Source organism: Arachis ipaensis, chromosome B06 (assembly GCF_000816755.2).
Source record: "Arachis ipaensis cultivar K30076 chromosome B06, Araip1.1, whole genome shotgun sequence".
NCBI classification, from domain to species: domain Eukaryota; kingdom Viridiplantae; phylum Streptophyta; class Magnoliopsida; order Fabales; family Fabaceae; genus Arachis; species Arachis ipaensis.
This window is the reverse complement of record NC_029790.2, coordinates 113,388,658-113,401,961: the sequence shown is the minus strand read 5'-3', so window position 1 is coordinate 113,401,961 and position 13,304 is coordinate 113,388,658. Positions and strand designations below refer to the sequence as shown.

Sequence of the window (13,304 nt, the reverse complement as noted above, 5' to 3'; positions counted from 1 at the left end):
ATAAGTTAGACATATAAAATTCAAACACCAAATAAAAAACATCATAAAATTAATCTTAATTATATTTGTGGTGTTCTTTCATTGATAATAGGAGTGAGTACACAAGTGCCCAAAAAAGAGCCTAATACAAACATATAACAGAGCATTACAATTATATAAGTACATAGAATTCAGTCTTATTATAGCTTATGTTTGTTTTTTGTAATTTAATAATTAGGTGACTATCAACTATCTATTGGGAAACTTGGGAAAGCATTATGCAGAAGGGTCATCCTATGGTGCTGAAAACAAATTTTTTCTGTCGGTACTGAAATTGTGTGGCATGGTGAAGGAGGGATTAGGGATGACAATACCATCCGAACTCGCGAGTACCTACCCCGGTTTAGGTAATACCTGCCCCTACCCGCCCCGCTATATATATAATATGTATAATATATGTAAAATAATTAGTAAATGATTAATAATATTGTATCATATTCAAATTTTTATTTTAATTTATGTTATGTATGTGATGATAGTTATATAAAATTTAAAATTTAATTTTATTTATTGGATTTTAATAATTTTAGGGGGATGGGTACCCACAGGGGCAGGTTAGGGTTCAACTTTTTACTACCCGGCTAGTAGAAGTGGGGCGGATTCTATGCGGGTTGTTGTATGGCGGGGCGGGGTCGGGTAGAGCAAAAACCCGCTTCTACCCGCCCCGTTGCCACCCCTAGAGGGGACGCGTGGTACTGCTGCCTCCAAAGTGCCGACAATTTCTGCGACAAGGTTGATGGTGATGTATGCTAAAAAATGGGGTTAGAGGATAATAATCTTTTGTTAATGATGCCAGTTATGGTACTGGGCCTATTTTTGAGGACCCAATATATGTTTGATCTCATTATTTTTTGTTATGTTATGGAACAAAAATAAGGTAAACGTCACCGTTTTTCACTCACCGAACCTGCAATCCCTGATCTTACTCAATCGCACAAGCCCTAGGTCCTCATCGATTTCCTCTCCGTCTCTCACACACACAGTCCAGGGAGGAAGGTTGCATCTCAAGTCTCAATTTCATCAAGCTCAATCTGAAGCCATCGTCTCGTGCCGCCGCCGTCGTCGTTCCTTCCGATAGCCACCGCCTCGTGCTCGCTCACTTTGCCTTCATCGCGCAGCAGTCATCACAATATTCGAAGCCTCCATCGCGCAACCTATGAAGCCTCCATTGCGTAGCAGGCATCGCAACCTTCGAAGCCACCTTCCGTGGAAGTCACTCACCATTGCAAGTTCCTGGAACAAGGTTGGAGATTCGAGTAGCCCTTCCCGTCGCGAAGTCATTCGTGGAAATCGTAGCCACCGCCACCACTCCTTGTTGTCGCGCACTGTGTTCCCACCGGTGCCAGCCCTGTTTGACCCTTCCACCCCAGCCGCTGGCTTTGTCGCTGCCAGGTCTGCATTCTTCCTTGTCTTCTACTAACCCTAGGTATAAATCTAATTTGTTGTAATAATAATTGTTGAAGCATGATTAATTGTTGGTGTTAAACGTTGCTATTGGTTGTTTGAAGCATGAATCCGAGCACAGGCTGTGATAGCTGCAGATAGTTGGACTGCAGAGTTTTATGGTGGATCCCAGGAATCAGTATTTCTCTCCCCGTTATGGCTGTGGTAGACAACGATGTGGTAGTATTTGCTAATCTGTTCAATATAGATAAATTCGGTATATTTAAACAAATATTGTTCAAGAGCGTTGATTAATTCTTTGGTGCTGGTTGTAGATTAATTCTTTGCTGCTGATTGTTTAAAGCATTATTAACTATTAAGTGATTAATTGTTGAAACTAATTTCTTGAAGCATGATTAAATGATTAATTTTTTGGTTCTGACTGCTTGAAGCATTGTTAAATAATTAATTATTGAAGCTGATTGCTTGAAGCATGATTAATTATTATAGTAGTGCCTTAATATATATATAATTTAGCTAGGTTCTTTTTGCACTTAGCAGAGGATGAGTTTGTTCTATCAGAAAAATGCATGCCTGGTGACCAAAGATGGGGTATTCATAAAAGTGAAAAAACAGGTCTTTCATACAACAAGATGGTTTTTTGCATCTAAAACTATATATATATATAAATGTACTAAGATATATCTTTAAGTGATGAATTTTTTGGTGCTGATTGCTTGAAGCATTGTTAAACGATTAATTGTTGAAGCTGATTGCTTGAAGCATGATTAATTCTTATAGTTTATTGTTGAAACCTTGATAATTGATTAGTTGTTGGGAGCTAAAAGTTGCTGTTGAGGCATTGATTAGTTGATTAGTTGTTGGATTGTATTGTAATTGGATTGCTGGTAATTTTTAAGTATGGATGATAGTATCAACCAAGAATTACCTAGGAATAATAATTATATTAGACTATAATTATGTTTTATTGTGTTTATTTTTATTTTATATTATGTTATTATAAAACAGTTTTTTCGGTTTTATATTATTTTTAATTTGTTCCTAACTCTTGATATACTTTCAGGTCTCTAGAGGTTATGTCGATGTTCCATGGGAAAGGAAGATAAACTTAAGGTAATTAGACGTTGTTCGTGTTAGAATTTCTTAATACATTTCACGCTGATGTAGAAGAAATCGTGCTTAGATTGTGATTGATAAAAGAAGAAAATATGAACTTATAACTGATTGAATATGTATCTAGGTTGAATGAATTGTTGATTTATATTTCATTTAGGTCTGATTGAATTGTCAAAAACAAAAATTCTTACAATTGTAATGTTGTTTTATTTTTCCTTTTGGACCGAGAAATAAAATTAAAATTATATGGATAATAATAATAACAACTTGTTGGTTAAAGGCAGATGAAACAAAGAGGGGGTAAAAAGAAGCTAAAAGCAACGACACGTGCTGGGAGCTGGTGGTTTTTTGTATTGCCAAAGATCTGGGGGCAGTCCAAGGTTGACGGTTCCAGCGAGAACGTGAGAAGTTGCAAGGGAGTTTGCACCCTGGGAAACACATTAGGCAGTAATCGGTAAGTATTTAGGACAGAAAATGATAGTTTGGTATGCATTTTTTTAATTATTTTAATTTTCTGGGGTAACATGGTGATATTTACTCTTTTTTGTTGTGGTGAAAATCCACTAGAAGGCTAAAGGGTGAAGTTTATTTCGAATTTGATACATGTATACATGAAGTCGTTAGCAGAGGTGAATCGGAGCTTATGAAAGAGTATATTCTGATGGATTTGTTGAACTGTGTTGTTCATATTTATGCAAGATAGTTTAATAATAAATGACAGAAGTCTAAAATTGTTAAACGTAGTTGTTTTTGGCTTTGTTTTTGTTATAGTGATCGTGCTGATTTTAGTAATAATTATGCATGCATGATTTAGATGGTTAATTGTTCGTTGGGGAATGTTGTATACGTAGTTAGTTTGGATAGATGAGTCTGGTTAGTAGGATTAAAATTACGGAAATTTAGCTTCTGCAAAACAGTTTTTATGGGAGTTGGAAACCGAAAATATATTCTGTTTGTTTGTTTTCTTTAATTTTTTTTAATTTTCAGTCATTGAAAACTTCACTATTCCTCTCTCTCACAATGGAGAGGTCAAGCTTCCATCACTCTCTAGCATGTTCACCTAGCTTGTTTAATTTAATCTAATCATGTATAAACTTTAATATAATCCCGTAATTTAAATTAGTGTTATTACACATGTGAATGCATAGGGCGTGCATATGTGTATACATGCTTCTAAGCTATCCTTTTAAGTAGTGGTGATACTTTGTCACATACATGTATGTACCTATGATTGTACGCATATATAGTATATGCTTATGAATTTTACAAGGGATTTTGTAATAATAGTATTCTCGTCTTAGTTTTCAAGCATGTTGATCTATTTGGATGGAAGACCATTGTGATTTTCATGGTTGTGTTGATGTGTACAAGTTATAAGAGGAGGATGCGTTGAACTAGAAATTTCAATTGAATTGAAAAATGAAAATACAAGTATGTGTAAATTTGTATCCATCAACACAAACTAAAACAAAATAAAAATAAAAATAAGATTCATAAAAATAAAGTAAACCTTAATAAATTAAGGAAGAACTTGCTTTAAGTTTATGAAGAACTTGCTTCCAATTTCTTCTGTTTTATGAGTTGCTTTAAGTTTTAAGTCATTTGAATTCTATTTGTTTGTTTTCTTCAGTTTGTTTTCGTTTTATCTAGTTAATAAATTCTACAGAATATATTTTTGGTTTCGTTATTACAACAGTAAAAAACTAGAGAACCGTGTTACTTGGTGCAGTTAATGTGTTTTATTTGATGTTGTAAAGAACGATGTGTAGTTGATGTTAATGGGTTTTGAGTATGTTGACTTTGGCATTTGATTTGAGCAAGTAAAGGTGATTTGTGCCAGTGGTGTAGTTGTGCGGATGCAGGCTAAACTAGATGATGGAGTTAACCGAGGTGCTGGAATTCAAGAGGATCGTAGCGGTGGAACACAGTCTGAAACAAACGAGACACCGATTGGAGACGGTAAAACTGATACTTGTGATGAATGGGTAGAGGGAGAAGCCACTGAATATCGAGACGTGCTAATATTCACCGAAGCCGATATGATGAGGAAGGTGTTCTGCACGGACGAAGCCGCCTATGAGTTTTACAAGAGATACGGCAAATGCCATGGGTTCGGTATTCGCAAGGGTGACTCAGGAAAGAATGATAAGGGAAGGGTGATTAGGAGGAGGTTTTTTTGCAACAAAGCAGGGCTGAGGCAGTGCAAACATTACGAAAGACTTGACAGGAAGAGGGACCACAGATCGGAGATGCGCACAAACTGTGACACAAAGCTATCAATCTTATGGGATGATGTCAGCAAAATTTGGAGGGTTAGAAAAGTTATACTAGATCACAACCATGATTTAACTCCTATGAGGATGGTTCATATGATCAATAGCTTTAGAGACATGGATTGTTCAGCTAAGGCACAGATTAATGGCATGTAGGGACACGGTGTCCCGACGTCGAATATCCTAGGTTATATAGCAGGACAAGCCGGGGGGTATTCTCTGATGGGTTTCACGAAAAAGGATGCCTATAACTACATCGAGAAGACCAAGCGGGAGAATATTGTTGATGGAGACGCTAACGCCGCAATAATTGATTTAGAGAGAAAAGCATTGTCGGATCCGATGTGCATGGCTAGGTACAATTTGACGGACAACAATATGTTAGCGAACTTGTTCTGGGCTGATGGTGGGACCCGGGTTGATTACCAACACTTTGGTCATGTGCTTTCCTTCGATTCGACTTTCATGAAAAACAAATATAGGAGACCTTTGGTAATCTTTTCTGGTTCGAACAATCATAAGAAAACAACCATATTTGGGTTTGGTTTGGTGTTGGATGAAAGCATTGGGTCATACACGTGGTTGCTTGAAAATTTGTTGGAGATAATGTGCAACAAAAAGCCATCGGTGATTGTGACAGACAGGTGTGACTCAATGAGGGCAGCAATCAGGGCGGTTTTTCTAGAGGCCACACATAGGCTGTGTGCTTAGCATGTGGAGAAGAACGTGACTTCGAATGTGAAGGATGAAGGCTTAAGACAACTTTTTACTAGGTGGCTGTACTCAAATATGGAGATAGAAGAGTTTGAGGCAGAGTGGGACGTAGTTGTTGTTGAATATCGACTTCATGATAGTTTTTGGGCGAAGGAAACCTATGATAAGCGGAAAATGTGGGCAAATGCGTACTTAAAAGACAAATTCTGTGCCGGGTTTCGTACTACTTCTCGATGTGAAGGGATTAATGCGAATGTCAAAAAGTTTCTTAATACAAGGCACAGTCTTCTTGAGTTTGTGCAGAATGTTGAGTTGATGGTACGAAAGTATTGGAATAACGAGTTAGAGGCCCAGTGATCACGACTTGCGTGGACCCACTCGAGCAGTTTGCTGCCGATGTTTACACACGAGAGTTATTCTTGGACATGAGGAGGGAAATTGTAGGTGTTGGTGCAGTTAACTTTGTCGCAAAGGTTCACCGATCCACGACTACGGTGTACACAGTTGAAGACTATGGCATTCCGGGTAGGCCACTAACGTTACTGTATGATAGGGTTGTGAATAGGGTTCAGTGTCCTTGCCAATTTTGGTTGCGAAAGGGTTACCCGTGTCGACACATGTTTTTCGTTTTGAAGCATGAGCATGCGAGGGAAATTCCATCAAGGTTGGTGCTGAAGAGGTGGCGTAAGGACGCTAAATCATTGGAGAACTATGGTGAAGGAAGAGCTGATGAGTGCAAAGAGAGGGGATTTCTATTACGTCAGGGTGCATTGCACTCTGCATCGCAGTGGTTTTCGTTCGTAGCTGCATGTAGCTCGGGTTTGTTTAACACAGTTATGAGTGACATACGAGCTTTATGCAAACAAATCGAGACTGCATGTGATCAGAAGTGTCCGTCGGCAAAGGGAAGAGATACTCCCAGTATGAAGGATCTCGTGTTGGTTAAGACCAAAAGGGCTCCTCGGATTAAGAAAATGAGTGGTAAGAAGAGGCGATGTAGCATGTGTTGAAAAGCAGGACACACAAAGCGACACTGCACCGGAAAGCGGGGAGTGAATATGCAGACAGATCCACAGGTGGATGGGAAAGCAGCAGACTTAGGGTCGGAAGGTTCCTCGCCAACAGAAAATGCAAAGATTTATTTATCACAGTTACTAGGAATCGTAAGTTGTCTATGTTAGTAGTAATAGGGTTTAGGGTGTTGCTGTTAAGTATTTCCGTGGATGTTATAACAACCATGTTAGGTGCCGTTTTCATATCACGTAGTGTAACAGTTAGCAAGGGGCGGCCTTTAAGTCTTTGTGTCAAAATTTATTTTATAATTGTATATGTTTGCCGAAATAACTGGTGACATGGTTTCAGGTTTATTTGGATTCACCAATGACATGTTTGTTTATGTTAGGGTCGATGTGACGTGTCGAAAGTGCTTCCACCTAAAGCGGGAGAAGTGGTTGCTGACTCGGACGTGGAAGAATCCGGGTTCCGGCCAAACGAGGGGGTCAGACTAGGCATATCCGTATCAAAAGTTGGGATTCTGTACTCCCAATGTGCTTTAACGACGACAACTGTGTAAAGATTGTAGAGGTACGATTGTTATTTTGGAATATTCAAATTTGTTTCATCAGGTGTGTACAACTAATTGACATGTACATGTTGTCGATACAGATGATGCATGACATAATCAGGGTTACTGAGAGGCTTGCAAGTAATCCGAGACAAGTTTGAGACTAACCATTCAACGAATGAATGGTTAGGTTTTGGGCAACATGTAATGTTATGTTACATTTTTTTCAATTTGCTTGTCGTAGACAATTAAGCTATACCAGTTGCATTATGTCGTCCGTGGTTATATTTAGTATACAGTGGACGAATCATGATAACTTGTATCCTCCATGTGGAATGACTATGTTGTAGTGGTAGCTAAAAAGGCGTCAAACCCCTCGTAGAGAAGCCTTTGCTTTCTCAGTGAAAATATTGCAGTGACTGACCTCTTTGAGTTATGTGCCACGGTACTCCAAGCTGAAAATATTGTACGTCACTTGAATTTATTCTAGGTTATTTTTTTGCATTGGCCAAATTGTCATGTGGTGCCAAATTCGTGTTTGTTCTCCTATATTCAGTGTCATCAATTTAAATTTAATTTTCTTGTTGCTACAATTTACATGGTCATTCCCTAAGATGTGTATCCAAAATTACCGGAATTCTTTGTTCCGTAGCAGTGGTGCCAAGTGAAATTATCACAGTAAGTGAATAATCATTTGATTTGATTCTATTGAAGACCATGTAATTTGTTTTCCCATACAGCAAACATGAAATACACAATTTGAAAGGAGTAACTAGATCAGGAGAACAAGCCACCCAATCCTTCCATCTAAACTATAATCATTTTTCAGCATACCTAAATATAATGTGCTAACACAGGGCCAAAAATAGTCCACATCTGAACATGTAAAGTAAGAAAAACCTAGTGTTGGGAGCTATGTAGTAATTAGATAGTATCTCATAAGAGAATGTGACATTTCCATGCCATTTGTAAAGTTGCAACTACATGGAAGGAAGTTCGTTTCTCATAAGGAATTGGGACATCTTAGTGCAATAGATAAAGTTGAAGTGGCACAAATTTTCCTTTTGAATGTTGTAAATACTGTCGTCAACTAGCAAAGGATAATATTTTGAACCTACTTACGATAACAAAGTTAGGCATGAATATTAACACAGGTGACAAGCTCAAGTGTTTGTAAATGAGTCTCCCTTGTTTGTTGCATTCATGATTACTTGTTTAAAAACTAATACATGAATGTCCCCAAACAAAGCATGGATAATCAAATTCCAGGGGTACAAGTAATTTCTTCAACCGCCATCAAAATGTGGGTAACGCATACCATTGTTGACCGCTAACAAATGTTCCTAAGTAGTACTGATGCAGGGTAAACTATTACATGCAAAAAATTCTTCAAGAAGTTAAATAAGGCGAAATGCGTCCGCTAGAGTTAGGCAAACCAAAAAGCAATCAAAAGAAGGTCAGTAGCAGCTACAACTATACTCCAAAAAAAATGCAAACACCACCACACGAGGCTCGGTGGCAGCTACTCAAGCCTTCAGATTGAGGGGTTCAAGGGACCCGTAGGGGATTTAGCCTTCTTCCCTTGTCTCTTTTCCTTCTTGTAGGATGCCCTATTTGACCTATCCTAATACCTCCTTGCCTTTTCTGCCACTTCCTCAACAATAGGGTTGTGACTGCCCATGACAAGGTCTATGGCCAATGTCATCTGGGTACTGTCGTTAACCTCCTGAAGCAATAATTTCCTCATAAAATTAGGCAATGTAGGACTACAACAGGCTCAATCAACGTGAACATACTAGCCATGAGATAACCCTTACCTCCAACTCATAAGATGCCCACAGATGGGAGAGGATCATCCATTGTGATACCCACACTCCACAATCCATCCTGTTTCAGATATTAAATTCTATCAACAAACTAGAGTAGCAGTTGTTTTAAATCATGTTTCAACATCAGTCTCATGAACCACCGTTGTTAGTAACGTAAGGAAAAAAAATTCACATCCTTTAATTGAACAGTTGCTTATACCTTGTCCTTCACCATGATTGTTTCCTGTTTTTTGTTTCGATTTTTCATTCCCAAATAGATACAGCAAAAAAAAATTAAAACTAAAATCAGATCATCAAAATTTCTTCAAGTCGTGTTTCAACATCATTTGCAACTTACAAGTCCTCAGCTTGCTGGGAGACCAATGGCTCAAAGACCTTAAAGTTAGACACTTTCTTAGGGGTGATATTTTACTTTTCATAGCAACTCTTGTCAGCAAGTATGTGGTCGATAAACTGGCCTGTATGTAGTAATTTGCAGCTATTATTGTACGATGAATGAAGTCGAAAATGTTGCAGTAAGCACATAAGTGGCGGATATAACTCTCCACGTCCAGCATTTGGTTGATCTTTCCTTCTCGTTTCGAGCTACGCTTAAGCGAATCAAGGTACACCAGCTTCTCCTCACACATGTCGACTATCATCAAGTACTAATGACGGCCACTATAAAGGGGAACGTATATCTAATTTTCAAAAGTTAATGAAACAACGACATGTACAGTCAAGCAACAACCTTACAATCCAATTCGGCAACACAGCTCACAAAAAATGATTAGTTGAAAGGGGGGTACCTTTAGGAGGTTGTCTGCCAGCCCCATATATTTGGCTTTTATGTAATCCAGCGTAGATTTGCAATGAAAAGATGGGTTTAATACAATTTGCTGTCACGAGTAGGAGTGAGGCATTCAGTACATGTTTTCCATTTGGGAAATGTATATCATGAAATGAACGAGAACTTACCGAAAAGGTCGTCAGAAGCCACCATCTATGCTGGTCCTTCCCCGCCGTTAACGTCGCAACTACAAGGTTGATTACATCATCCATCACTTCTTCTCCGGGTCTCAGTATCCACAAAGCCTCTCTGTTGCCGACACAGTGGTCATTTTGGACAAGCAGCTCGCTACAAATGAGGGAAACATGTTAAGCATATAGTAGAATAGTTTCAGTAAAAAAGGATGAAAATAGTTGAGCAATAAATTTTGCAATTATTCAGAGACGTGGCTGGCTGCACCTTTGTTCTAAGTCTTCAGCGAACACATATGCAGCCACGGCAAGTTCATGGCTAAAGAATTGCATCCCCGGAGGGGGCCAGAAATAGATATCCATGCACTGCATGGCCAGTAAAAAAATCATTCGTTGCTGGTTCATGCCAACTTAGTCATCGTAAAATGAAAAGACATTTGTTTACCATGAATATTGCACACACGGCAGATATCAACTTTTTATTCGAGGGCCATCACACCCTATTTGGAACAACATAATCACATTCAAGCTACAACAAAGACATTTGTTTACCATGAAAAGAACCACTTCGCTGCAAATCGTTGTTGGTTAAAGAAGGAAAATGTTTTTATGCAGACGAGCAGTCAATGTGGGAAAGTGGTGCCGGTCGGAAAACAAAAAATTTACATCGCCTAATATTCCTATAACAAGTTACTAGGGATGCTTCATACATCTTGCCGTGGGCATATCTTCTGACGTCATCTGCCAACCGGTGTGTGTAGAACGTGAAGGGAGATTCGAGTCCTCGCTGCTGTATATTCCTCAACTCTCCAAAGTCAGAATCTTTTTCCTCACAGAACTCCAGCTTTCTCTGAAACATGGGGTTAAAAAATGCGTCAGGTACAAAAGCAGGTCCACATGGTATGACACTAAGGACTTCACAATGAAATATTCGAAATCAGAACTGAGAACATAAAATGCCTACCTTGGGTGCACCAGGTTCACCTTCCTTCTTTACGTGTTTGGAAACAACTTTCCGACCAGTTCGACCAACCCCTAGCTTTTGGGATCCGTACTGCATAGCTCCCTTTGAGTTGTTCATATTTTTTGGCTCGGCACCGAAGCCGTTTGTCGAGTCTTTGTACTGGGAACCAACGAATGCCACACCAGGTGCATGAGCAGCTCCACCAGCTTGTTCAATGGGACCTGGTCTGGAAGTAACCACGTTACCTTTGCCGTTGCTGTCTCCCTGTGCGATGCGATCGGTGAGAAACCCAATGACTCGATTGTGCTCGGCAAGAAGGTCTGTAATGGCCTGGATCTGCTTCGCATGGCCGTGCAGAATGTCTAGCATGGTCTCATCGCGACGTACTAGATCTTGTACACCAAAGGATGAAGACATTAGAACGACAAATCCATCAAGACATGTTATCACAACAATAAAATGAAACAAACCATGCAACACGGTATATTGGTAGCACTTTCATCTACTAAGTGCGGACTAACCGTTCTCACTGTCATGAACTCCACCTTGATCTGGTTGTCCACACCACTGAGGGGCTCCTCCGTCGGCATCGAATGCTGCTACGACTCATGCGATGGAGTGTGCAGACCTTGTTTGTCAGTGCTCGCCATGCTTTGTTTCCTCCATGGCTAATATTTTCACCGTTGACACTATTATGCAGGAGTAGATAAACTTAACGTAACACAGCACGCGTGCCGAGAAAGCTTCTTATTTATAGAGCAACCCCATCTTCACTAGCACACACGTGTGGGCACGTGACTCACGTAGTTACCATGACCAAGATGTCAAATAATCTCAGCATTCGTAAGTCAAAATTTCGTAGAAAGAAATGCAAGTGGGCCCAACAATAGTGTCACCGAGGATGGCCTAGTGTGATATCCTACAAGTGTAAAAGTTACTTACGGACGTATTAAACGGTTAACAAACACATAAAGAATATAAACATAGCCCTTAACTTGATTAAGTTAATGAATGGAGTTTTAGTGAGTGAACTACATTGGTGCAGTGCGTTAAGACATTGTACAAGATGGCACCGTATAGCTTTGGTAGATCATTGCGTGGCCCATTTACATATCCTAGCCCAGAAGAAAAAAAAAGCCCAACCCACATGCTGTAGGAAACAACCATCAAGTGCATTTTCTAACCTCATGTTTGTAATTTTATTATTCCTATTCAACAACCGAAGGACTAAAGCCATGTTGTTTGTGGGAACGCAAAAAAATTTAGTAAAGAACAGCACTCTCAACCAGGAACACCAAAAATTTAACTGAAAATCCGAAATCTAACTGCCTATGCCAAACTCGTTCTATTATAAGCTAAAACTAAAAATTTTAGGATTTGCATCCTAAAATCAATTAACCCAAACAAGAAAAATGGCACCGTAATCAACAAGCGTTCTAATCAAAACTGAGTTGAAAGGTGATAAGACTAGTCACTGCAAATGTACGCCGCACTCAATGTCTCGATAAGTTTGGCCTACCTCTTAGGGGTTAGAGAACTGATGGACCCAAGATTTTATCATGAAAAAAAAAACCCCTTCTCATCCAAATACACGAAGGATCCATGCCAGAATCATGGTGTCTACTATCCCCCAGTTTAGCTAAGAGATTAAACTAATAGTACAAGCTATTTTAAAAAGATCAAAAAGAGAGCAACAGGGCTACTGAAGTGAAATCCTCGGAAAAAGTAATTGAGGCAAAACGTCTCTGCATCAATTCAGCTCAGCTTTGAATTCTAATGATGATATGACAAATATTTAAATATCAAACGAAATGAACAGAAGGTCATCCCCAAATTTACATCAGCTTCACTTAATCATAATTAGACTTTAAACATGAATTATACAACACACCCGACTTCAAAATGAAACACCAAACAACCTCAAATAAGTCAACTAAAACGTACTTAAGAACATAAACCAAAGCAGCCGAATCCAATCCAAAGTAAACTAACCTAAGCTATGTCCAACGATTACTCATCGAAGATCTTGTGAAACTTTTCCAGCTCAGACCACATCCTTACGTTCTCTTCCTGGAGCTCCCGAATTCTGTGATACGGAGGGGTAGAAATCTGACCTCCGAGGTCCTCAACGCGCCGCTGCAAAGTTTCCACCTTTCTGAAGTTGTAATCACAAATTTTCCTTCCCGTCATTGTTAAAACCTTCTCCAGCATTTGAAAGGCAGCATCTTGCCTTGCTTCCGCCTCATCCTCTGAGAAACATCCGTTCACTACCCAGTTGAGACCATGTTCCGTAGACTGAAGCACAACCCAATAACCATGTAAATGCTCGCCGTTTTGAGAGTATGACTCGCGCCTCGTGGACACCGGGTAATCAAGACGTAACTGACAACAAACCCGAATAAGATACACATCCATGTCTTCGGTGATAATGAAATCAGTAC

The 13,304-nt window shown here is 39.3% G+C and overlaps 3 protein-coding genes and 1 long non-coding RNA gene across 6 annotated transcripts; all 4 read left to right on the top strand.

Annotated features, from left to right (window-relative positions):
* Positions 1,381–5,744, top strand: LOC107647344 (putative protein FAR1-RELATED SEQUENCE 10). 3 transcript variants are annotated; one of them, XM_021104825.1, is made up of 4 exons: positions 1,382–1,431; positions 1,548–1,662; positions 2,844–3,013; positions 4,400–5,744. In XM_021104825.1, the coding sequence occupies exons 2-4, from the start codon at positions 1,639–1,641 to the stop codon at positions 4,986–4,988; spliced, it is 783 nt and encodes a 260-aa protein (XP_020960484.1). In that variant the 5' UTR covers positions 1,382–1,431; positions 1,548–1,638; the 3' UTR covers positions 4,989–5,744. The 3 variants fall into 3 exon arrangements, with proteins under 3 accessions (XP_020960486.1, XP_020960484.1, XP_020960485.1); XM_021104827.1 differs by lacking the exon at positions 1,548–1,662 and having other exon boundaries at positions 1,381–1,431; XM_021104826.1 differs by lacking the exons at positions 1,382–1,431; positions 1,548–1,662 and adding an exon at positions 2,517–2,556.
* On the top strand, positions 5,055–5,543 carry LOC107647345 (protein FAR1-RELATED SEQUENCE 8-like). Its single transcript, XM_016351424.1, has one exon. It carries the CDS (start codon positions 5,055–5,057, stop codon positions 5,541–5,543), a length of 489 nt encoding a protein of 162 aa, XP_016206910.1.
* On the top strand, positions 5,973–6,556 carry LOC110263813. Its single transcript, XM_021105628.1, has 2 exons — positions 5,973–6,071; positions 6,182–6,556. The coding sequence occupies exons 1-2, from the start codon at positions 6,060–6,062 to the stop codon at positions 6,554–6,556; spliced, it is 387 nt and encodes a 128-aa protein (XP_020961287.1). The 5' UTR covers positions 5,973–6,059.
* Positions 6,581–7,333, top strand: LOC110263487. Its single transcript, XR_002349256.1, has 3 exons — positions 6,581–6,819; positions 6,949–7,130; positions 7,212–7,333. It is a non-coding gene; the product is annotated as an uncharacterized LOC110263487 (long non-coding RNA).